The sequence below is a fragment of the Puma concolor genome, chromosome A1 (genome assembly GCF_028749965.1).
Source record: "Puma concolor isolate L17-30 chromosome A1, mPumCon1.1.hap2, whole genome shotgun sequence".
Lineage (NCBI taxonomy): Eukaryota > Metazoa > Chordata > Mammalia > Carnivora > Felidae > Puma > Puma concolor.
Window position 1 is genome coordinate 219,253,091 of NC_141667.1, and position 25,561 is coordinate 219,278,651.

The 25,561-nt window shown below is 35.0% G+C and overlaps 1 protein-coding gene across 1 annotated transcript in view; it reads left to right on the forward strand.

Moving 5' to 3' along the window:
* Positions 1–23,821, forward strand: part of ITM2B (integral membrane protein 2B) — a 28,065-nt gene extending 4,244 nt beyond the window's left edge. Inside the window, exons 2-6 of the mRNA XM_025924996.2 lie at positions 17,792–17,920; positions 19,436–19,642; positions 21,115–21,225; positions 21,653–21,803; positions 22,910–23,821. Coding sequence (XP_025780781.1) covers positions 17,792–17,920; positions 19,436–19,642; positions 21,115–21,225; positions 21,653–21,803; positions 22,910–22,995 — 684 coding nt within the window. The 3' untranslated portion in view covers positions 22,996–23,821. The remainder of the gene's footprint in view (positions 1–17,791; positions 17,921–19,435; positions 19,643–21,114; positions 21,226–21,652; positions 21,804–22,909) is intronic.
* The last annotated feature ends 1,740 nt before the right edge of the window (positions 23,822–25,561 follow it).

A 25,561-nucleotide genomic window follows, 5' to 3' on the forward strand; every position in this document is an offset into this window, starting at 1 on the left:
CTCTCTTCTGCCCTGCATTGTAGTTGTAGACGTAAAAGGGAGAGAAAAGGAAACTGCTTGTGTGGGAGAGAAGATGGGGCAGGATGGAAGTGGGAGAAAAAGTACAGGACCACTACCCCAGTTAAGTTCTGAGTTACCCATTACAGAATGGCCATTTGGACTTAGTTCTTTACACTTTCTGGTGTTTCCTGTTTGCATAAATAGGACTAATGGGTTCAGTAATTTAGCTTTGTGGTGGTGGTGGTGGTTGGTTTTTGTTTTTTTGGTGCGGATGAAGGGGAAGGAGGAACATAAAATATATGACATTTACTGAAATGTGTTGACCTTTAAAGAAGAGATTGGGAGCTTGGTTGTTTTTAAAGAATCTACATATCATTACCTAGTTAGTTGTGTAATTTAGTGCTTGTAAACAGTGGCCAGTAAAAAATTTATAGTCCTTAACATTTTGGTTCTCCAAGAGGGTATTTATCGATAGTTGAAGTGTGAGGGTTTAATATTGGGAGATAAATTAAGTGTCCCCTGTGCATACCACATGACTTGGCAGGACCTGACCCCTCCTTCCACATGCCTCTGGGGTTGCTGCTGCTACTGCAGAGGGTGGACAAGGTTGCATATTGTGCATTTGGAGGACAAATTACCTGCCTGGGGTCTTCACAGTGTCACCTTAAACATATTTTGTCTGTACTAAACAGAAGCAAGTGTATCATCCTTAGCAAAATAAGCACATCAGATGTTGTAGAATTCAGCTCTGCCATATAAGTGAATATAAGCGTTTTTTTTTAACCAGAAATATCTTTTAGAACTCATGGCACAGGCTTAGTTATAGTTGATTTAGAATTTAACTTATAAAGTTTTCATTATATATTACTAAAGCTTGATGTGCTTTAAACTAAATGTTCATTGAAAAATGTAGTAAGTAGTAATTCTGGGACATTTTATTTCTCCTTTTCTATCATAACTTAATATCTAGAGTGTCTATTTAAAGGCATTTTCTTTTTCCAAAAGGAAATGCTTTCTGAATTCATATTATAACTAAAGCTGCTTGAACTGCTTTGTATATCATAGTGTCAATAGAGGAAGATCCAGAAAATATTTATGTCTTTTCAAATACAGAATCGGTGAATTCATCCTCTTAAACCTTTTAGGTAAACTGTAGGTACCTTTTAGGTAAACTTGGCAATTCTTTTTTTTTTTAAATTTTTTTTTTTTTTCAACGTTTTATTTATTTTGGGGACAGAGAGAGACAGAGCATGAACGGGGGAGGGGCAGAGAGAGAGGGAGACACAGAATCGGAAACAGGCTCCAGGCTCTGAGCCATCAGCCCAGAGCCCGACGCGGGGCTCGAACTCACGGACCGCGAGATCGTGACCTGGCTGAAGTCGGACGCTTAACCGACTGCGCCACCCAGGCGCCCCATAAACTTGGCAATTCTTATTAGAGCTTAGACTGAGGAGTTAAGGAATTTGCCATCAAAAGGCTTTTTCAGGTCATAACTCCTGCCTGTTTTAATACAGGATTTGACAGTTCTGAGTTTCTCGGGTGGTTTTTGTCCAAATGATATAGAAAACAGTCACACTGGAACTAGGTTTTCAAGAAGCTTATGTGCAGAGTTATTTCCTGGCTTTCTTATTTTCTTTGCACAAAACTTAATGAATGTCTTTTACAGGGTAGATGGCTAAAAGTTTAGAAATTTTAGTACAGATATGACCCAAAGAACATCATTAAAAAATCATTTAGTTGTGATTATCCCCTTTAATTATTATTTATGATACATATTCTTAATAGCTTTAAAGATATCTACAATATAATCCTCTTTTATGTGTTACCAGCAAGTGAATGAACAAAATTATTTTAAACAGTTGAAGATTTTTTTTTTAAAGCTCTTTAATTGATTTGAGGGGAAAAACAATTTTATGAAGTATTTCTATAATTCTGTCACTTGGGAAAAATCAGGAAAGAATGAACATAGGCTTTATTCTTATGCAGAAGAATTTTAATCTTGAGTTATAGAAATGAAAAAAGTATTCTTTTTTATATGATAAGAGGGATATTCTGATTTTTCATTTAATGTATTATCTTTTAATGTTGATAAGGTTCCCACAGTAATTATAGGACTTAGATCGTGTGTGTGTGTGTGTGTGTGTGTGTGTGTGTGTGTGTATGTATGTATGTATCAGAAGAGAAATTAATGTTGAAATAAAATTTGTGTAAATGCCTGAACATTTTCAAGTTAAATATCTAGGAACTTTATTTGAAAATTGACACTAATTATGGTGTTAGATATTGGAGATTTAAAAATATTTGCATAAACCTTTTTGGCATAGTTGAATTTCATACTTTAGGAAATGAAGTCTTGATGGGTTTTTGTATATTTGAAAGTTTGTTTTAATGCCAACATTATTATTATTATTTTCTATTTGAGAGAGAACTCTCATGGGTATATGTGCATGTGGGCTCAAGTGGGAGAGAGGCAGGGCAGAAAGAGAGAGTGTGAGATAGAATCTCAAACAGGCTCCGAGCTGTCAGCCCGATTGGGGCTCTGTCTCAGGAATACTGAGATCATGACTGGAGGTGAAATCAAAGAGTCAGACTTTAACCAACTGAGCCATCCAGACAACCCCTGGCCAAAATTATTTTTAAAAGTTTGTCTGTTTTGGGGCACCTAAGTGGCTTAGTCAGTTAAGTGTCCAGCTTTGGCTCGGGTCATGATCTCACAGTTCTAGGGTTCAAGCCCTTATGGGGCTCTCTGCTGTCAGTGTGGAGCTTGCTTCAGATTCTCTGTCTCCCTGTCGCTGCCCCTTCCCTGCTGTCTGTCTCTCTCTCTCAAAAATAAACATTTTAAAAAAATTTGTCTGTTTTGCAGAATGTATGAAGATTAAAGCCTAAATCTTGAATTGTTTACTCCGCTTTAAATATGATTATTATGTTTAAAATTATTTAATACAAAGCCCCAAAAGGTGAGTTGCATTGTTAAATAAATTAGTTGGATCACTGTAGTGTCCAAAAGAAGACCCAGCTTTGTGTTGGGAAAAATGATTTCCAGAATCCGTCTGTCTGCGTCTGCATTTCTTAAAATTCATTTTCTCAGCCAACCTTGTAGTATTTCTGTTCTGCTATATACACTCTTCTATCAGTTTTTATCTTTTATTTTGTAGCTTTCGTCTTCAATTTATTTTTTCCTTGCTTTCATCTTAGCGCCAAGAACATTTCCCAAGCGAGACATCAGTATTAACCGGGACAATGATAGACTAAGCAGAGATCACAAACTCAATGCCTCCTGGGCCCAAGCGGATAAATTAGTGAAGCTGGGCTTTTTACCTATTAAACAAGTTAGAATATTCTTCATTTTCATTTAAAAAAAAAAAAAAAAGGATCCAGTGTTGTTTGATTCTCCAGTTTTTAAAGGCAAGGTAGAATCAGGGTTTTTATTTGAAACCTGAGTTTTAAATATTAACAACTAATTAATACAGGAATTTCAGGCAAGAATTGACAGCTTGACATGGGCCACTGTTTTGGTCTCCTTTATAGTAGAGAGCAGGGCTGGCAAATTATGGCCCATGTGTTCAAATGTGGCCTGCTGCCTGTTTTCATATGGCCCATGAGCTAGGAATTACTTTCACATTTTTAAATGGTTGAGGGGAAAATCAACCAGTTTCTCCCTTTTGCCCCAGTATCCTCACTCAGTAAAGGGGTATAGATCAGGAAGCCATTGAGTCTAGTAACTGAGAAATCAGACTAGGCAGTTCTACTTTAGGATTTAAGTCCTATCTCTACTAGCCCTTACTGTGATACTCAGCTTTCTATGTCTCATTTTCTTCTGCAAAATGAGGAGTATGATAATCTGTGAAAAGTTTATCACTGTGCCTGGAATAGAGTGAGAGTAAGACTCCATAGACATTAGCTGCTGTTATTACTACTACCATTACTGTCACTTATAACTACAGCTGTCACAGGGTTTGGCATTCCTCAGATTATTAAATAGCTATGTGATGTGAGACCAGATGTAGCATCTGTCTAGTTTTCCTGTTTGCTTTGATTCCACTTTGCACATGTCACTTGTTTTAAGGAAACTTACCTTAAAGATTTCTAGAAGTAGAAGATTTAAAGATAGAAGTAAAGTTAACGAAGCAGGGCAGTTACTAATTTCAGTTTTGTTTTGTTTTTTTATAGACCAGTGCCCCACACCTAAAGCCATTTTCAGATAGGGTGAGATCCTACTGGCAAATGTTAATGTTGTAATCTGGATCTGGTAACTTGCACAAGTCAGGAAACCTCCCCAAGACTCAGTTCCCTCGTTAGTAGGATAGTGTGGTGACACTGGCCTTCTAGAGAATTGTTGGGATGAAATTAACAATACCTGCTACATAGAAACTTAAATGTTAAGGCATTTCCTTCATCCCTATCTATTAAAATAAAGACTCACTTTTCTTCCTCATCATTCTTGTTCTGGAATATTACTTCTTGTGTTTACTGTTATTGTTTATCTCTATGTCACATGTCAGTTACATAACAATATTGTTATTAAATCACGCTCTCCAAGGATTCTGATGAGGATTCCTTTCTATAACATAAAACCCTTAGCCTTCAGTAGTTGTATTCATTTTCCTGCGAAAGTGGGTATTTTCCATCACATAAAGGATGTTAATAGAGTTTTATAAATTTAATTTTGGGTTTTACCAAGTAATACTTTATTTTAAAATGCAAATAATCCTGCCCTATCACAGAGGAACCCACTTTTTAAAAATCACACTATAATTATATTCATTACAATGCAAATTTTGAGTGTACAGTTACATAACTTTAAACATACGCACCTGAATAACAACCCAGTCAAGATAGAAATGTTGCTGTCAACTCACAAAGTTCCCATGTCCTTGTAGAGTCTCCTCCTCTCCCCTTAGAGGCAACCACTATTCTAATTTCTATCTTTGAAAATTAATTTGAGGCAATTGGGTTCACTCTGGCTTCTTACGGTCTTTTGTTATCAGAGTGGCCACTAGGCTACACTCTGCCTTTCTGAAAATTAGAAAAGGCTGCCCTCTGCGGTTTTGGTGAGCAGAGCACAGACTGGATTCTGGCTTCACTGATCTCCTTGGCCCTGTATCCTTGTACTCAGAACAATCTGCCCAGCCGTATACGATGATCCTAGCTCCGTGTTTCTATAAATTAGTGGTTCTCAAACTTTCTGGTCTCAGGACCCTTTTGTACTCTTAAAAATTGTTGAGGATCCCAAAGAGTTTTTGATTAATGCAGTTTATATCTATTGATATTTACTATATTAGAAATTAAGACAATATTAACTTAAAATAACAATAATAAACCTACAAAACATTACCATAAGTGACAATTTTATGAATACTGAACTTTTCCAAACAACCAGAAAAACTTTTTAAATTTATATTCAAGTCAGTTAGCTGGTTACAGTGTAAACTGGTTATAGTGTAAAATAACCAGAAATTTTTAAGAAGGGTAACACTTTTACATTTTTTCAATACTCTACTGAATAGCTTAGTAGAAGACTATTAATAATAGCTGATTCTCACATCAGCTTTTGTGGTCAGCTTATTGTGCTATCACACATTCAGCTTCTGGAAAAGTTGACTATACACTAGTCAGAGAGTGAGAATGAAAAAAAAAACAGTGTGTTAGTTTTTTTATGAGAATAGTTTTGACCTTGTGGAACCCCTGAAAGTGTCCCTGGACCACATTTGGAAAACTACTCTCCATATTTGCTTATGCTGCTGTTCATAGTTTTTGTTTTGTTTGTATTTTTTGCAGTTTTAGCTTATCACCTACTGGCTTCCTTATATGGAAAGTGAATATTTAGCCTTTTCTATATATTAACATATTACAAACATAGTCTATTCTTAAGGTATAGTTATAGTAATTTCTGGTTAAATTGATATTCTTTCCTTTTATTGTAATTGACATAAACGTCATTTACACCTGAGTAATGTAGCTTTATTCTATTTCTTTTCTCATACAAAACCTTTTTATTATCCCTAGAGTTTAAAAAAATGTTTATTTTTGAGAGAGAGACAGCGAGAAAGACAGAGCATGAGTGGGGAAGGGGCAGAGAGAGAGGGAGACACAGAATCTGAAGCAGGCTCCAGACTCTGAGCTGTTAACACAGAGCCCAATGTGGGGCTAGAACTCATGAACTGTGGGATTGTGACCTAAGCTGAAGTCAGGCACTTAACCAACTGAGCCACCCAGGCACCCCATTTTTCTTAGATTTAATCATTATTTCTTGGGCCAAGGAGAGTTGCTTAATTTTCTATTTATTGTTAATTCATCTTCAGACTCTGACAGCAGGTCCTGCCTGTCTGTATTTACAGACTTACTAGGTAACTCATCGATTTTTCTGTTTTTCTTGGTGGTATTCCACTTGTCATTCTTCACTTTTGCCATCCCAACTGGTTGTACTCTAAGCGTGTTGCTATACAGATGTCCAAGAGTAATTATTATCTTAGAATTGAATTGCCTTTGTCTTTATTCTGTGTTGGATCTGCAGTTGTATGAATCTGAGAAAAAGTGTCTGAAATCAGTTTTTTAAAAAAACTTTGCTTGTCTGAGAATCTTTATCCTCACATTTAATTGACAATTGGTAATTTATTTGGGTATAAAAATCTAAGTTAGCAATTTTCTTTCACCGTTTTGATGGCATTGATTCATTTAACTTCTGGACTGATGCCATTCTGATTCCTGGTTCCTTATACATGACCAATTTTTTTTTTTTTCCCCTCTAGAAGTTTGGGATTTTTGTCTGTATGCTTTTGGCTTTCAAAATTTTTGACATAATTTGTTTAATGTCATTCATTTCCATTCTCTGGCTTACAGTTTATTAATTTGCTTATCCCTTTATTATTACTCTGTTGAGCTTTCAGGAAGAAGTAAACATGATTATTTAACTGGGAATCAATAATAGGACTTTTAACTCTGCTGTCTTGGTAGCTTTTTAAAGATTAAAAATGGATTTTATGGTAATAATAGCTAATAATGGAAACCATTATTATCAGCACTATTTTTTAAAGTAATCTTTACACCTAACATAGAGCTCAAACTCATGACCTCCAGGTCAAGAGTCCCATGCTTTTCCGACTGAGCCGGCCAGGTGCCCCATATTAGCATTAGTTTTAAGGTCAGACAGGATGGCCTAGAAAGATAGATGAGGCATCTTCTGGTTTCCCTCTATAAAGTTCTAAAACTGTCTCCTTCATGAGTTATTTTAGAGACAAGTCACTCCCTACCAGCTTTCTGGTTTTGCTTTGTGGCTTTATTACTCTACTTAGGTTCCATTTAAAAAAAAAAAAAAAATTACTTATTTTTGAGAGAGAGAGAGGAAGACAGAGAATCCCAAGCAGGCTCTGCACTGTGAGCACAGAGCCTTATATGGGGCTCAAACTCACGAACCATAAGATCACAACCTGAGCCAAAACTAAGAGTCAGATGCTTAACCAGCTGAGCCACCCAGGTGCCTCAGGTTTCATTTTTATAATTAATATCTCGCCTTTTTTATTTATTTTGAAATGTCTATATGCTGGTAAGCCTGACTTATTTTCCTTTGTTGTTTTTGCTCTGTGTGCATAGGATTTTAATACTTTCTGTTACTGTCCTTTGTAATTTGATGAGCAACAGAAACATCGTATTAATTTTCAACATAATAAATACAATACTACTGTTATAATAGTTAACACATAGTGCTTAATATGAGTGTGCCTCAGTTCAAATAAAATTATGATAGCAGAATTCTGAAGAAACTCGGGCTAAGTCATTTCTGATTGGATATAAGGATTATCCAATTATTACCTGGTGTCACTTCACTTACTATCAGTGTATTTGCGGAAGCTATTTAGTCAGGTGGTTTACCTAATAGCCCCATGCTTTTCCTTCCCTAAGATGTACATGGAGTGAGATGATATTCAGGCCTTACTAGTTCTGTGATACTACACAAATAATTTCACTTAACTTCTCTGGGCCTCATTATATGTATCTGTAAAATGATGTGTTGGACTAAATGACCTTTCATGGTAGATCTTTTCTTTCTGAAAACTGTACTGATCACGTTTTCAGAAGCATCTACTTCATGGCCAGACACTATATTAGGAATTTAAAAATTACTAAGCATCTTAGCCTTCAAGAAAGCACCTAGTACAGCTGAGAGAGACCAACCAATTGTGTAAACCAAATTAGTAACAACCTATTTAAATGTTGCAAAAAACACACACCCCTGGACCCTAGAACTAGGAGAGTGGTGGGATAAGGGAGCAAGATCAAATGTGAGTGACTACTGATGTATCGTGCGTGTATTTGGTGCTAGGCATAGGTTCAAAGCACTTTTTATGTGTTCGTGATAGACAAGTATCTCTCATCTCAAGAACTGGAATTTTTTTCCAGTAATTTTGTCTAACTTTAAAAATTCTAAACTTGGACAGAAGATTTAACTTTCTACATTTAAATTATTTGATGCTTTTAGAAAAATATAGTTGGAATATTCTTACCAAGAGTTCTGCATTTTAAATGGAATTACTCATATTTGAATATGAATATGAATTATCTTGTTGAATGACTTTGAAATCCAAGATTTTTACAAAAATGAGTCCAGAATGAGTTTGCTTCCCCCCACCCCCTATCTTGACACTTAATTTTATAATGAGTTATAGCAAGTAGAGCATTCCTATCACACTTTTACTTTGAAGAAGACAGTTGGTATTCTTATTAGGAGCAATATGAACTCATAATTCAGCCAGTGGCAGAAGAACTCTATCTTGACCACTTTATCTGTCTCTGGGAAAGGCTATGATTAATAGTAAATAGCAGTTGTGGATAATGCTGTTGTTTACAAACGTCTGGTTGTTACTGTTAGTGTAGGCTTTTCTTTTGACTACTCAGTACCTTTTGATCTCACTTCATAAAATAGAAAATTCTCTTCAGTGGAGATTGAATAAACACTGAAGAATAATGAGTACCTTTAAAATATGTAAAAAAAACAAAAAATAGAAAATGTTTAAGGTATGCCTATACTAATATTCTGCTTTGTGTCAGATACTCTGCTTGTCCTTAATGATATAAAGTGATTAAGTTGTGATCCAGCACTAAAAGCATTTTATAGCCAATTTTTTTTTTTAGTTCTGACCTATATATATATTTTTAACCCAGGCCTGTACCAACTTATATAATGCCGGTAGTCTGGTTCAGATTTCATAATTTTTTACAGTAGTTAAATTATTATAAAGTGGCTTAAATTTTTAATTTTTTTTGTTTCTGTATTGCTGCTCATGTATTGTTGTAGGATTTGTTTACAAAAAAGACATTAATGAAAATCTGTTTTGTAGACATTGTAATTTTCTATTAATTTTGCACTTTTTAAACCTCTCTCTAGTTCAAGTACAAAATAATGCAGTAACTTTATTATCCATCTAATGCCAAGCACTTAGAAAACTCTTCCTTTTTATGTGCCAGACACATTTGTCATGTGGACTTTATCATCATAGTTGAGATTCTAGCAATCTTACTTGAAAAGTACGTGAAAAGCATGATTCAGATACTAATTTAAATGAACAAGACAAAATGGAAACAAATTTTTGATATTTTTATAGAATTTAGCTTCTTAGCCATAGATTTTGTGTTCTACATATAACAGAATATATATTTGGCAATAGTGCTATAAATAATGAGCAGACTGCTGGATCGTGTCTTTTTTTTTTTTTAAGTTTTATTTATTTAGAGGGAGAGAGAGGGCCAGCGAGGGAGGGGTAGAGAAAGAGGGAGTGAAAGAGAGTCCCAAGCAGACTCCCCTCTGGCAGCATGGAGCCTAGGCAAGCCCAAGCAGAGCTCAGAACTCAGGAACCATTCTGAGATCATGACCTGAGCCAAACCCAAGAGTTGGCCACTCAACAAACTGAGCCACCCAGGTGCCCTGGATTGTGTCTTTTTGATTCTTTCATACTCAGGAAAGAAAACTAATGTAGGAGTCAGGTGAATAGAACATATACAAATAGTAAATGAGTGGCACTGGTATTCTACACAGCAGTGATCTGTTGGAGCAATCACCTACGTAACTTTTGTGGTTCTAAGAATATAGGTAGGAAAGCATTTTTGGAAAATGCTTTGTTTGTCATTTTAGAATTCTTGCTTGAGTAAGAAGCGATTTAATTTTCCCCTCTGGTACTGTAAAATCTTTTTCCAGTTGGTCTTTTCAGTACTGTTGTAGATTGCTTTGTATTGGCTTCAACCCCAGTGGATACTTGTTTCAGCTTAACCTTTCCTAGCTAAATTAGATGGTGGCAGGATAATAACAGCTATCATCAGTTGAGCACTTACTGTTTCCTACATACCAAGCTGTGATCTAAATGTTTCACATATATTTCCTCATTTAATCCCTACACCAACTCTGTGAGATAGGTGCTATTATTAATCCATGTTTATGATGACATAATTGATTCAGAGAAGTTAAACTTGTCCACCTGTTTCCCATTCTCCAAAATTCTGACATTTTTGTCTGCTGTCTTTTCATTTTTGTCTTCTCTTACAGGTTTATATCTTTTCCAGCTTCTTTAGTAATCATTTACTTGAGTCTGAGGAAAAAACCCTGTCCTGTTCCTTGCAAGTTGGGAAAGGAGAGGAATTTGAGTTTACTGGAGTATTACGTGCATACTGAAAATTCAGCCTTTTTAGGTATACAGTTGTGTTAATTTTGACAAATGTAGTTGTATAATCATCACAGTCAAGATGCAGAATAGTTTCCTTACCCCAAAATGTTCATACCGCTTCGTAATTCTGTCTCTCACTCCATTCCTATTTCCTCTTTCTGTAGTTTGCTTTTTCCAGAATATAGATGGTATTATACCTGTAAGTAGCCTTTTATCATTCTCATTGTCTTTATATTTTCTGGGAACTGGGTGTTGTCTAGAACAGATCTTTCATTCCTGTAGTTCTTGGTCCATGGTTTTATCTAGGCTTGTTCAGTTCCAGCTCTTCTCTGTTACCACTTTTGGTTTGCTGATACTATCCATATCCAGATTTATTGTTTATAAGAGAATTCCTGTTGTGTCATTTAAAGCATTGGAGTTTTTTGGTTTTGTTTTAAATTTTATTTTGTTTTAGAGAGAGACCGAGCAGGAGAGAGGGGCAGAGGGGTAGAGAGAGAGAGAGCCAGACTTGGGGCTTGATCCCACGACCCTGAAATTATGACCTGAGCTGAAATCGGGAGTTGGAAGCTTAATTGACTGAGCCACGTACGTGCCTCAAGCATTAAGGTTCTTTATTCACCATACTAATTCAGTCTGAAACTCAGAAGTCAAAATCCTTTATATAAGGAATGGTTTAGACTGGTTGTTTTATAAAAATTGGTTCTCAGAAGGAAGCACACCTAGTCAGAGTAGGAAATGAAGATCAAGGTTAAAAACGAAGCAACACGGTAGAAAAGAATATGGTATGTTGGCCTTCAACTGGGGAGAAAAATGATGAGAAGTTGAGAAAACTAGAACAATGAGGAGAAACTCATTTGTAAAAATTTGAATCATTAGATTCTTTTTAAAAATGTTGTCAGCTAATTCTGTATTTTGGAAAATAGAATATAGGCCAAACACATCCCTGGGCAGCTGGCCTGTGTAACTCTATATTTATCTATATTACCAAATGTGTTTTAAAAATGTACATGTTTCTAAGTTACCAGATCTATTTCTGCAGGTTCAGTAGTTCATGCTACTTTGAGTTGAATAAACTGTATTGATTCTTGTCCGTATTTGTCTCGTTGTTATACTTAAAGCATTTTTATGCCTTTTTTCTTCTCCTTTTTCTTTTTCTTTCCTTTTCATTTTTCTTTTCTTTGCTTTCTATGGTAATACAATTTTTAACCCTAGGAGATGTTTTCTTCTTTAGTATTCTGGTTCCTAAAGCTTTGTTACTGCATTTGCTATAATAAATTGCATAATAGTATAAGTGGGAGCTTTGGAAAAAAATGTCTCTTCATTCATCCTATAAAGAAGTCTCAAATGGAAGCGCCTGAGGATGTGAAGGGATTCGTTAGTATAGGAACAGTATAAAAATTATATGAAAACCCTTGTGTTTTGTCTGAGTTAAGTTGATAATGGAGGCACATTTACTGAAGCCTCTTAGGGAACTGACTGAGGTGACCTAATTCTTAACTAATTGAAGTACCAGAACAGAATTTACCCTTCATTTTGCATAAAATATAATTTGTTAAGTAATTTTACTTCATCATATGATGATAAGATTTATTTGAACCAGAAATTAGTTCAGTGAGAGAGCAAGAATGCTTCCAAAAACTGTCTTTCCATACTGCTGTGGAGGGATGATTATAGGCCAGAGTGTGCTTCAGTGTCTTCATTTATAAACTGGGGTAAAAACTTGAGGTTTTAGGAAGATTAATGAGATGATAATTGTACAGCACCTATGGGAGCTCTTTTACCTCATCAGCATAATTTAAGGTGCACCAGTTTTATTGCAGTACAAGGGGAGGAAATGTCTCTAACTTGTTTTAAATTAGGCCAGGTAAACTTATATACCCTGGCAAGGAAGCCCTTGTTCATGGGTGTTTCCCTTTTTTTTGTTGATTTTTTTTGTTGTTGTTGCTGTCCTTTAATTATGAAATAATCCAAGCATAGAAAATCAGAGAATGTGTAGTACCATTTGATATGTTTTTAAGTCTTAAATATCATACAATGGTAATATCCAACCTACCTTTTTTTAAAAATTGGGCATTATGTTTCTGAGATTTATCTCAAAATCAACTATGCTAGTTGATTTCATTTTAATTATTATTGTGTGACCCTAAATACTTTATTCTCCACTTGATGGACATGTAGGTTATTTCTAATGTTTTTCTTAATTGACCATTCTGCAGTAATCATTTTTAGACCTTTGTGTACATGTATAAAACTTTATCTAGGGCCATATTCCTAGGAATGGAATTGCTGGGTTAGAGGGTGTGTGTGTGTGTATCTTCAATTTTATTAGATTCTGCCAAATTGTTCTCCAAGCAGTTGTACCTGCCAACTGTATGAACATTCTCAATTCCCATTACTCCACCCTTTTCCTAGCATTTGGAAAGCATTAGGCTTTCTCTATTGCCTGGTATTATAAGAACTTGTTTGATTTTTTTTTCTCTGCACTTTCCATATTGAAGTATAATTTGCATGCAATAAAATTTGCCCATTCTGTGTGTATAACTTGATTGAATTTATGGTAATTGCATAAAGTTGTATATCCCCCACCATCAAGATATGAAACATATCTGTTACCCTAAAAAATGTCCTTATATGCCTTCAATTTCCCTTCACCAACCCTTGGCCATGGCAACCACTGAGCTACTTTTTGTCACTTATATTTGCCTTTTTTAGAATTTCATAAAAAATGGAATCATGCAGTAAATAATCTTTTGTGTTGGATTTGTTTCACTTAGCATATTTTTGAGGTTCAATATGAAACATACCACAATTTATCTATTCCTCATTTAGTGGATATTTGTGTTGTTTCTAGTTTGGAGCTATTATGAATAATGATGGTATGACTAGTCACATATATAAATCTTTGACTCAGTTGATTTTTAATTACTGATGTTCAGCAGTTTTGCTGAACTTTAGTTTGAATTATTTTTCTTTCTCAGATTTTCTAGACAGTGATATCATTTACACATAATGATAGTTTTGCATCCTTTCTTTCTTTCTTTCTTTCTTTTTTTTTTTTTAAATGTTTATTTAGTTTTGAGAGACCTCAAGCAGGGGAGGGGCAGAGAGAGAGGGACAAGAGGATCCGAAGTAGGCTCTGCGCTGACAGCAGGGAGCCCAATTTGGGGCTGGAACTCACGAATTGCATGATCCTGACCTGAGCTGAAGTCGGATGCTTAACTGACTGAGCCATCCGGGTGCCCTGATAGTTTTGCTTTTTTTTTGGTAATCTTTATATCTGTTCTTGTGCTTGTCCGTTGTATACTAGGTAGGATGTGTAGTATAATGTTAAATGGAAACATTTGGTTTTAGTGAGCAGCCATTATAATTCCCTGACTTGAAATATTATGGTATAAGTCTGAAGTTTCACCATTAAATATGAGGTTTGCTATGGGTTTTTTATCATTAGCCTTATTTATGTTAAAGAGTTTTGCCTCTTGGTGCACCTGGGTGGCTCAGTTGGTTAAGTGTCTGACTTTGGCTCAGGTCATGATCTCATGACGTGTGAGTTTGAGACCTGCATTGGCTCTGTGCTGACAGCTCAGAGCCTTGAACCTGCTTTGGATTCTGTGTCTCCCTCTCTCTCTCTGCCCCTTCCTTGCTTGTGCTCTGCGTCTCTCTTTCTGTCCCCCTTTCTTGCTTGCGTCTCTCTCTCTCTCTCAAATAAACATTAAAAAAAAAAAAAGGAGTTTTACCTCTTTCTAGTTTGCAAAGAGATTTTATTATGAATAGGAGTTGGAGTTTGTCAAATGCATTTTTGACATATTTTGAGATGGTCATGGGGTTTTTCTTAAATTTCATATATGTGGCTTTGGGCTTTCTCTTTACAGTGTTAATTTAATCATTTAAATGCACTTTTAATGATCACTTAGATTAAAAAATTTTCTGTCTTCAGTATGTTTTAATCCTTTCTCCATAATTCAGATTGTAATATGGAATGTCATTTATCTGTCATGAATAATGTTAATTTTGACTGTAAATTGCTTAAGGTATGAGCCATGTCTTAATCACATTTGAATTTCCCACAGGATCTAGCACAGTACATTGCAAATAACAGGTCCCTAATAAATGTTGAACTGGGCTAAGTACTTAGGGCTGCTTTTCTTTGCTAAATAGCCACACTCTGTTATGTGTCATGAATTCTTATGTTGCCCCCACCCTTCATTATCATGCTGGCTGCTGATGTAACTCTTATGGGTCATTAGAAAAGTAAATAACCAAGCTTTAAAAACAAATCTAAATTTCATTCACTCATCAAATATTTGTTGAGTGCCAACCAAGTACTAAACTTGGCTTGGAGCTACCAGTAATGCAAAATGAATATGAATGGATACTCACAAGAACCTTATAGCCTAGTAGGGAGAGAGAAGATCTGTATATGAATTATTCTAATGCAAGGTAGAAAATGATCACTAAAATAAAAGGAAAAAAAAAAGATTAGATGGACTTTGAAGATCTGATAACTCTTCTAGGAAGTACATGACTGTGGTGCATGGACATGAATGTATGATTTGGCCAAAGACCCTTAGTTTCTGATTAAAAAAAAATTTTTTTTAAATGTTTATTTATTTTTGAGAGAGAGAGAGAGCATGAGCGAGGGAGGGGCAGAGAGAGAAGGAGACATAGAATCTGAAGCAGGCTCCAGGCTCCGTGCTAAGCTGTCAGCACAGAGTCCAACATGTGGCTCAAACTCACGAGTGATGAGATTATGACCAGAGCCAAAGTTGGACGTTTAACCAACTGAGCCACCCAGGTGGTCCTCCATTCTTAGTTCTTGTACCTTCCCCACCATGTTGGACACTCAGCCATACCACATGTGGTCTTTGGAGATGCTGTGCATTCTGGCTCCATGATTTTATTCATTCTTTGCCCTAAATATAATGCCCTTTAACTCTGTCTTCCACGTGGGTAATGAGCATTTGTCCTTCAACATTCCACTCTAGTATTATCTCCTCTGGGAGCTCTACTCCAAACACTAGCATCCCTTTTTCTGTGTTCTCCATTTTTCTGTTAGAACCCATATCATGTTTATGTTCTCTTTGTATATTTATTTTCCGGGCTGATCTGAATGATCTCTTTCTTGGCAGAGGTTATTTACACCAGTGCCTAGTACAGTTCTTGGCACCTAGTAGACATTTATAATTTCTTAAAATTATTGTTTGCTGACCAGTTAAAAATGATATATCAAAAGGCCTAGAAATTTGTCATCAACTTGACATTTGGGGCTGCATATTCTTTTACAAGTGTCAGCCCATGCTCTTTGGGTATTCATTTATGTGCTACTAGAGAAGGGAGTCTGCCAAGCAGGGTGGATGTTGTACGCACATTTGACTGTCTCAGCAGCTGATACCAAATGTTTGGAAATGACTGTTGCCATCTGTCATTTTCATCCCCCCCACCCTGCTTCCACCCTAAAATTAATTATGCTAGGGACTGTTTATTGTCTCCTTACATATTTATATCAGACAGGGGCTCAAGCAAAATACTAGACTTTATCATTCATGTTTTATAATACCTTATGACTCTGTAGAATTCTTAAAGCTTTCCGTTCACAGATGGAATATCTTCCATGATTTGATAAATTACTCTAGGCTTATTCTTTTTACACACTATTTTGTAGTGCACTTGTATTAAGTATTTGTACAGTACTTGGACAAGTTCACCTACTACAGCAAAGCGTAACGCTCTCACAGTGTTTGATCCAATCTTTAAGTTATAAGGCATTTGTTCTGTATTGTTAAATTCTGTTTAAAACCTCAATTAACCTAGGCACACACTATCTGGCTCTAAATCGTTCTTGGTTGACTGGGACGTCTGGGACTGGGCTTTTTCTCAGTAGTGTCATGTTGAAATTTCTCATCTTAGCATTGAAAACATAACCTTGACTTTCATTCTTTCTTGGTTGTATTCTTGCTTCAACCATATCTAGTATTGTTCATATAGTTTTTCTTCCTTTTTATTTATATTCCCTGTATTACCTGCAGAGGTGTGGGTCAAGTCTACTTTCTCCCTTAAGCCATCCTATATTCAGTTTTCCAAGTAACGATCAGAGTCATGTACTTGAGTGGCTGTACATACATACTACTAACTAGAACATCTTTTATTATGTTGGTTTCCAGTCAATTGGAGCTTTTCTTTTGCTGTCTGTACTATGTGTCTTGAGCCATGAGTTAGATAACACTAGCAACTAATCTCGTTTGTCACCTTTTTGACATTAACCTAGGTACAAATCAGAAATTAGCTGTAAATCTGTAGTGACAGAGTAGTGGAACTGAGTTAGAAGGGCAAAGGGAGTATTTAAAGGACTGGATATTGTGACCCCAGATGGCCTTCTAAGGCTAAATTATTTCCTTGAGTGGATCAAAATAAAAATTCTAACTATTTGTATGTCTCTTACCTTTGTAAGTTTTTCTCTGTTGAATCTTTCCTCATTTTTCTACCGCTTCTATCTTAGAAATGAAAACATTTGTCAAACGGGGATGTTTTTTAGGGTAGGGCAGTGGAATTACGGGATTATTTATGGATAAGTTTGTCTTATTTTTTAAGACTCCAGTTGTTTAAAGAATTTGTTTCGTATTATTTGTTCTGTCCCTTATTTTCCTGTTACTTTTTCTTGTGTATTGTTAGGATTGCCTTTATACCTGGTGTGAACTATTAGCCATCTGTAGCAGACTAATACATAATTTTATAGTATAATGTAATATACACTGAAGGCTCAGCACCATAATACTTAATGACGAAGTTGTGTTGTAGCTTTTCCTGAATTTTTAAATGTTAGAAGATATTTTAATCACCAAAAGTTGTGCACAGACAATAGAAATTATAGACTATGTTACTGTTCTAGAGGTATAAGTAGCAGAGGTGTTGAGGATTAGAATAAAAACCCTCCCAAGAGACTGATGGCTCAGCTTGAGTGGCATTGTGGTGACTTCTGGCACCACAACCTAATAATTCCTGGGTTGATTTTGATTAGAGAACTGAATCTTTATATCTTGGTTTATAAAATGATAATCCTTTTTAGACTTCTTTCGATCCTGACCTTTCTATGATTCTCACTGGATATATGATACTGACCATTTTTGGTCTTTTTCATATTTTAGGACCCAGATGAAGTGGTACCAGTTGGCCAAAGAAGAGCCTGGTGTTGGTGCATGTGCTTTGGACTAGCATTTATGCTTGCAGGTGTCATTCTAGGAGGAGCATACCTGTACAAATATTTTGCACTTCAAGTAAGTGGAAAATGCTAAGGACTTTTTTGCCTTTCCTTCACATGTATTAGAAAATTGGCCCAAATTTGTTCTAAGCCTGCACTTTTTGTCTGTGGCCTTTAGCCAGAGTGGTGGTCCTACTTTAGAGTTGTGTGTAAAAATCTGAACGTAAGTTTGTTGAGCCTTTTGGAAAGTCACTAAAAGCAGAATAGTGTTGTTTTGAAATGTTGCTGACTAAAGAGTATAGATTATTGGATGATTTTTCAAAATTGACTAACCTTCATTTTCCTACTATAATTAGTGGCTAAGGTATAATATTATTAATTGCCAATTGAGTAAATACATCAGACAACATCACATGTTGTCTTGTTGATAGACTATAACTTGATACTCAGTTTGGACTCCCCTACAGTAGCCTTTGCTCCTGGGCACTGAATTCACTGGCACCACATCTCTCTGACTCTTTCCCAGTTTTTGGTTTCTCTTTAAGAATTGCGTGACTTCAGCAGTGATGTTGAAGTAATTTAGGATGAATGTTGTTTTATAACTTGAGAGTGTTTAATAGTAATCCTAGTGGGTTAAGACATGAGATTTTTCTTCTCATGATACTCATGATTTATGATCGGTGTTTTGTGATCTATTTCTCTTGGCAATAATTTCATAGGTTTATATTTTCTAGCATTTTAAAATTTGGAGAAACTGTTGGCAAATAGATTTTATTAAAATAATGAAACGTTCTGCCATAATATGTATACATTTCATGTTCATTTTCTATAATTTTCAAGAAAATTGCATGTTGATAGACATTATTGAAATATTAGTCATCTTTTTCAATGCCGTTTTTTTTTACAAGAATTATATTTGATGTAGAAAAAAACATTTTGCAATTACCTGTCCAGAGATATTTTTTTGCCTTAACGTATTGCTTGTTACATGCTCCTACCTAGTCTTTATGTAGATTTTTTAAAAAACAGTCTTTATAGTGATTTCTGTAATCTGTTAGGCTGCCTGTTATTTTCCACTTCATTGTAATACATTTTAAGAAAAAATCACAACTACTTGTATTCTTGTAAAAATTACAGAAAAACGACTCCTTTTTTTGGCTAAAAGAAAAATCATTTAGTCAGTGAATCATATCAAAAAGTTTTAAAAGTACATTTCAGAAAAAAAACATTCATTTCTGAATATATTCTTTTATAAAAATAATGCCTACAGGTAGAAGTAGGCCTATGTGTTTCTTCAAATTTAATTGTCACCAGATGAATAATTGCTTTTATATTCTATTTTTGTCGACTATAAAAAGTAAAGGAAAAATCAGCTGCTTTTCTTCTTCTGAAACAATTTTTTTTACAATACTTCAAATCCCTGTCTTAAAGAATGTGTTAACTGTGTAATTAAACTGTCTGACTTGTCATCTAAAAGTAAGAGTTTGCAAGCAAAATGCTATTTAGATAAGCGGTGGCAGCTTAAGTAATGCTTACATTTAAAAACCTATCTCCCTCTGAATTGCTGAAATAGTGTTTAAACTCTCTATAGCCAGATGACGTGTACTACTGTGGAATAAAGTATATCAAAGATGATGTCATCTTAAACGAGCCTTCTGCAGATGCCCCGGCTGCTCGCTACCAGACAATTGAGGAAAACATTAAGATTTTTGAGGAAGATGAGGTTGAATTCATCAGTGTGCCTGTCCCAGAATTTGCAGATAGTGATCCTGCCAACATTGTTCATGATTTTAACAAGGTGAGTCAGGTGTCTAGAACTGTAAAAAGAATGCACGTTCTTTAATTTATGTTTTTTGCAGTTTTAATTTCAGTATTTTCTGATTTATTCTATTTAGAGTTTACTTTTTATTTAAAAAGAAAATGGACTTGGGTTTCTTCTTCCCTACAAAATGCCCTAACATTTGATGGATTTCTTTATCTGAAGCCGACCCTCAATGGACTTGGCCTTCTTCCATGTTAACTTTTCTTCCCTTGGCTGTGTTTACCTTAAAGCCCACCTTATGGCTGCTTCTCCTTTGCTAGTAAATTGCTATTTCTTATGTGCTCTCATTTTCTTAGATAAGAGGTGATTCACGCTCCCATTTCTGTGTAGCATTTTCAAATATTAGTAATCTTAGTTCTGTATCATTTTATTAATCTATTTTTAAGTTCTCATTTTACATTTCCCCCTAGTTTTGAATATTGTTATGCAATACAAAAAAGGTGAAGTGAGAATACAGTGACTATCCCAGATCCTCCACCTATTTCCAAAATTTTATCACATTTTCTTAATTTCTTTTCTCACATTTGACACTTGACCCCTAGATACTTGAGCTCTTGTCTCTTGTACATAACGTCTACATAACCATGTCATTTATTACCTGTAAGAAAGTGAACATGATAATATGGTATTATTTAATATCTAGTTAATAGTTATATTCCCCCAATAATTTTGTCCCAAGAATTTTTTGTTTTCTTAAAAAATTTGGAAGTTTACCTATTATCTGTGGATTTTGCATCTCTGTATAGTTTGCCAGTTTGAACATTCAGGCGTGTCACTGAATTGAGCTTTGCAAATATTTCATGCCTAATAAATGCAACTGATAAGTGTTTATAAAGTAGTTTGAGAAATTACATATCTTCAAGGTAATAAGCCTATCCAAAGCAAATAGTAAATAATAACTAACACCGAGCTCGTAGAAATCAAAGTGTTTACATGATTTAATTGAACTCCTGTTAATCCTCAAAACCATCCCATGAGATAATCCTTCTCAACCACAGTCTCATCTGAACCACAAGAACACGGAAAACCATTTAATTGTTATTTCAGTTTCTCTAAGGATGGTAGTAACTAGTACTATTCTAGATGCATAGGACAGAAGTTAATTCTTACATGTAATGGATGGATACCTTGAAGGGCATTGGGGTTTACTACATGTGAGGAAACTGATTATCTCTCTTAATCAGATGATAAGGCTATTAATTTTAATAGTTTTTTGTTAATCACTTATAGAAACAAACCCCTGATAAGAATTTTGTTTACTAGTAGTGATAATTTTTCCTCTTTCAATACTACCTTCTGTTCCTATCCCACCAAATACTTCATTTGTTGAAATGCAAGTGATTTACACATTCTAAAGCCAACCCATTTTAATGGTACAAATTATTCTTAAAAATCAGTTGCTATGTTACAAATATTAATCTAATGAAAATTTATCTTTTTCTTTCCAGAAACTCACAGCCTATTTAGATCTTAATCTGGATAAGTGCTATGTGATTCCATTGAATACTTCCATTGTTATGCCACCCAGAAACCTACTGGAGTTACTTATTAATATAAAGGTATAAAATGTTCAGATATTTCTTATTAATAATGCTGTTATCTTAGAATTCATGGTTGATATATTAACCCTGTAAGTGCCCATCTTACTGGAAATACAGCCAAGAATTTTATAAAGAGGAATTAAGATGTGTGGTTTTGGGTTTTTTTCTTTTTATATTTTGAAATAAAATATAATTTCTTAAATTATATCTTTGTTTTCCTAATGGGCCAGATAATCAGTAATAGACTTTTAGGAAGTACGATCTGTGTTGCAAACTATTCAACTCATAGACAATACGTAAGCAAATAGGCATGATTGTACTGCAATAAAACTTTATTTGTAAAAACAGATGGTGGGAAGTAGTTTGCCAACCTCTGTTGCACACATTTCCTCATCTGTTCAATGTATGTTTTGAGGTATTCATAGAATTTATTTTCCAAATATAGGCTGGAACCTATTTGCCTCAGTCATATCTGATTCACGAACACATGGTTATCACTGATCGCATTGAAAACGTTGATCACCTGGGTTTCTTTATTTACCGACTGTGCCATGACAAGGAAACTTACAAACTGCAACGCAGAGAAACCATCAAAGGTAATACTTTTTATTGTTAAAGTGCTTGCAGCAAAGTTTGTTTTACTTCGTTGTGTTGAACCTAGATTTAGATGTAGGCTGATATTGTTATCATATGCTTCCACGAGTGAGAAAGTAAAACTATATTGTATCACTATATAATATTTCTAAATTCCCAGAGAATCACCTAAATTCTAAATTCACTCTTCTCAGATAGAATAGGTGAATGTGAAATGTCAGTGCCTAGAGATGTTGTCAGCTCACGTTCCATGTAGTCACCCAGTCCAGCCTTCCATCCCGCCACTTTGGTTCAGTCACATTGTGTGAGAGTTCTTATCCAGAAGGTCTCTAGAGGAGCTCTTTAGGTGTGTGCTCAGGGATCTGGATTCTAAACAGAGAGTTTGCCTTTTGGATCACGTTGAAGATAATCGTAGTCAGGTTAGTTAGAAGGGAATTTGGCTAAAGAATTAAGAGCATTGACAGAAGTAATGTGGCTTTGCCAAATCACTTAGCCTTTTTTTTTTTTTAACCTGAAAAACAAGAGTGACAGTATCTCCCCCTTTCCTTTCAAGATCTTTGTAAAAATAAAATGAAAGTACATGTGACAAAGTTGTAGAAAGTAAGAAGTGCCACTTGAATCACTGTGGTGTGATTTCTTTGGAATTGTGGCACCTAGTAAAAGTGCTTTCCTGGCTTTTTGTTAGCACCTTAATAATGTTCTCTCACCTTGGATGATGAGTCACCTGAAACCTGCTTGATTTCTTACATTTTAAAATTATCTTTCTAGCTGATATTTTTTTTAAAAAGCCAGACTTACACATATAATGAAATATACCCTCTTTAGTGTGCACTTCTGAGTTTCAACAAATCACCACCACAGTCAAGATATAGAACATTTCCACTACAAAGTCATAAATTTATATGCGGCATTATCATTGTTAATAAGATCTGTGAAGATACTTAGTTCAGACAAGAGAGGCAGATTATTTTCTCCAGTGTTAAAAAATCAAACCATAGAAGTTCATGGAATATAGAGTATAATATTTCTGTATATGTAAATAATAACTATGAAGGTTAATATGAATTACTAAAGAACCAGAAATTTAAAAACTTTTCCCTCCAAACAGGTATTCAGAAACGTGAAGTCAGCAATTGTGTTACAATTCGGCATTTTGAAAACAAATTTGCTGTGGAAACTGTAATTTGTCCTTGAACAGTGAAGAAAAACATGGGAGAAAAATTTAATATTGCATCATAACCCCACCCTTTGTATTTTGTGCAGTGATTATTTTTTAAGATCTTCTTTCATGTAAGTAGCAAACAGGGCTTCACTATCTTTTCATCTCATTAATTCAATTAAAACCATTACTTTAAAAAAATCTTTTCTTCTTTCCAAGTGTGGTGTCTGTCTTTTATCTTGAATTAGTAGTTGTATGAAGTCATAGATAATAATACACCATAGATCTTATGTGTTAGGAAGAATTTAAATTTCTTTAAATCATTTATCCAGATTTTTACGTTTGAATTATGCATTTTCCAGAGGAGGGGTTATCTAAAGAAAAATCATATATATGCATACGTAAGAATGGACCACAGTGACTTATTAGTAGTTGTTAGCTGCCCTGCTACTTAGTTTGTTAGAGCATTTGAGCACACATTTTAATTTTCCTCTAATTAAAATGTGCAGTATTTTCAGTGTCATATTTAACTATTTAGAGTATGATTTCCACCTTGATGTTTTAATATCCTAGACATCTGCTGTAATAATATTTTAGAAAATGTTTGGAATTTAAGAAATAACTTGTGTTACTAATTTGTATAACCCATATCTGTGCAATGGAATATAAATATCACAAAGTTGTTTGACTAAAAGACTGTGTGTTGTTTTTCCCCTATAACAAAACCAAAGAGTAATTTGGTTCTTTATATCTTAAGATAATCTATGTAAAAGAAGAAAGTATCTCTTAAAAATTCAGTTCGCTACATATAGTGGGTAAAAATACAGATTTTTAAAAAATAAAAACAAACTTTTAAACTAACTAAGGTACATTCTTTGTGGGTACTATTGAAGTAACGTCTAAGACTCAACCTTGAGCGATGCTGTGTAGTACATTTTAAACTAATGCTTTTGTAGTTAATGGAGGGGCTATTATTAAACCTAAAGCTTCCAAGAAGCATAAAATATACTGCTTTTCTGTGAATGCTTCCCTCCCTCACAAATGGAGCATTTCGAGTTACAGAGGTGATTCTCTTCTATTTCCAAGGTTACTTCCTATCTGAAATAATTCAGAATCCATCACCATTTTAAATATCTAAGAGTAATTTCTCTGTAAATCCCTAAGAAAAAAATTTCAATTCTGAATCTAGGAAGTCAAAATTTTTGGTTTCACAAAAATCCATAAATGATCTGGTCTAGGAACCAGTTCTAGTCCAAAAAGATACTATTTGATTTTTGGCTCTTAGTTTTATTTCAGTAGTACTGTAGGAACTTTAGGCTGGCTAGTCAGATATGCAGAGATTGAGAATTTATTTTAGAAGAAAATATATTCTGATGAAATGAGAGTTGTTTTTCCCTACCTTCCAGGCTCTAAAATTTCATGTTTTTTAGGGAGCTATGAACATTTAAGAGCACATTGTATATTCATTCAGCAGATAACTTACTGGCATCTTTTAGTGCATCCGTAATGCACTAGCATTAAGTGTGAAAGATATATCTGTGAGGAACAACTGCTGCTTAGAGGAGACTCTCAAGTCTAATGAAAGGAACTGGTGAATAGCTACCTAATTACGATACAGTTGCGATTGGTACTGTAATGGGGAAGAACAGGCCCAGGAACTTTGGGAGAATTCAGGAGAGACAATGAGATATTGGAGATGTGAAGTGCACTGCAAGGTCATGGAGGACCTTGTATGCCAGCTTGAGGACTTCTTCAGTAGATCATGAACTGCTATCGAAGGTTTGTATTTTAGTTTCTGTTTTCCCACCTATAAGAGTAATGCTGTATTAAGATAGATGAACTGCTTGTAACAGCCACCATCTGAATGGCTTCAGATAGTAGGAGTTTATAAGCTTTTATCCTACTCCATTGTGGCAGGCAGGCTCTAGGCTCCCAGGGACTTCTCCATCTTGTAACAGTTCCAGCTTTGACTCCTCAAATTTCCCATGGAAGAACAGGAGTTAGGGTGGTAGATCCTGCAGGGTTATGGCTGGGCCTGACCAGTGGGCGTACACCATTTCTGCCTATTTCCATTTACTGGAGCCCAGCCATATGACCCCAGGCCAGTGGTAAATAAGGTGGGGAAATGCAGTTATCCTGTGTGTAAAGAAAGAGAACCAAAATATCTTGCTTAACATACAGCATTTTTACCACCAGCGGACAATTCAAATGAATGAACAAATGAATAAAACAAAAATCACCAGAAAATAATGATCATCCATGGTTCCATCACACAGAAATAATCATAACAAGATTTTGAGTGTGTATGTTTAAAACTTGTGTTATCTTACTACAATAGCAACATGCTCTTGGTGGATTTGGAAAGTATATAAAAACACAAGGAAAGTAGAAGTTGAATATTCCTCACCAAGAACTTACTGTTCTTTTGGTTATTTTGGTTATGTGTCTTTACTGTTTTACTGTCTTTTCCCTCCATTTATACGTTATAAACACTTTCCCCTATCATTCAGAATTATACATTTTAAAGGCTGCAATTACATTTATTGTAGATGTACCATAGTTTTTTAATGAGTTCTCTTTTATTGAACATTTTGGTAATTT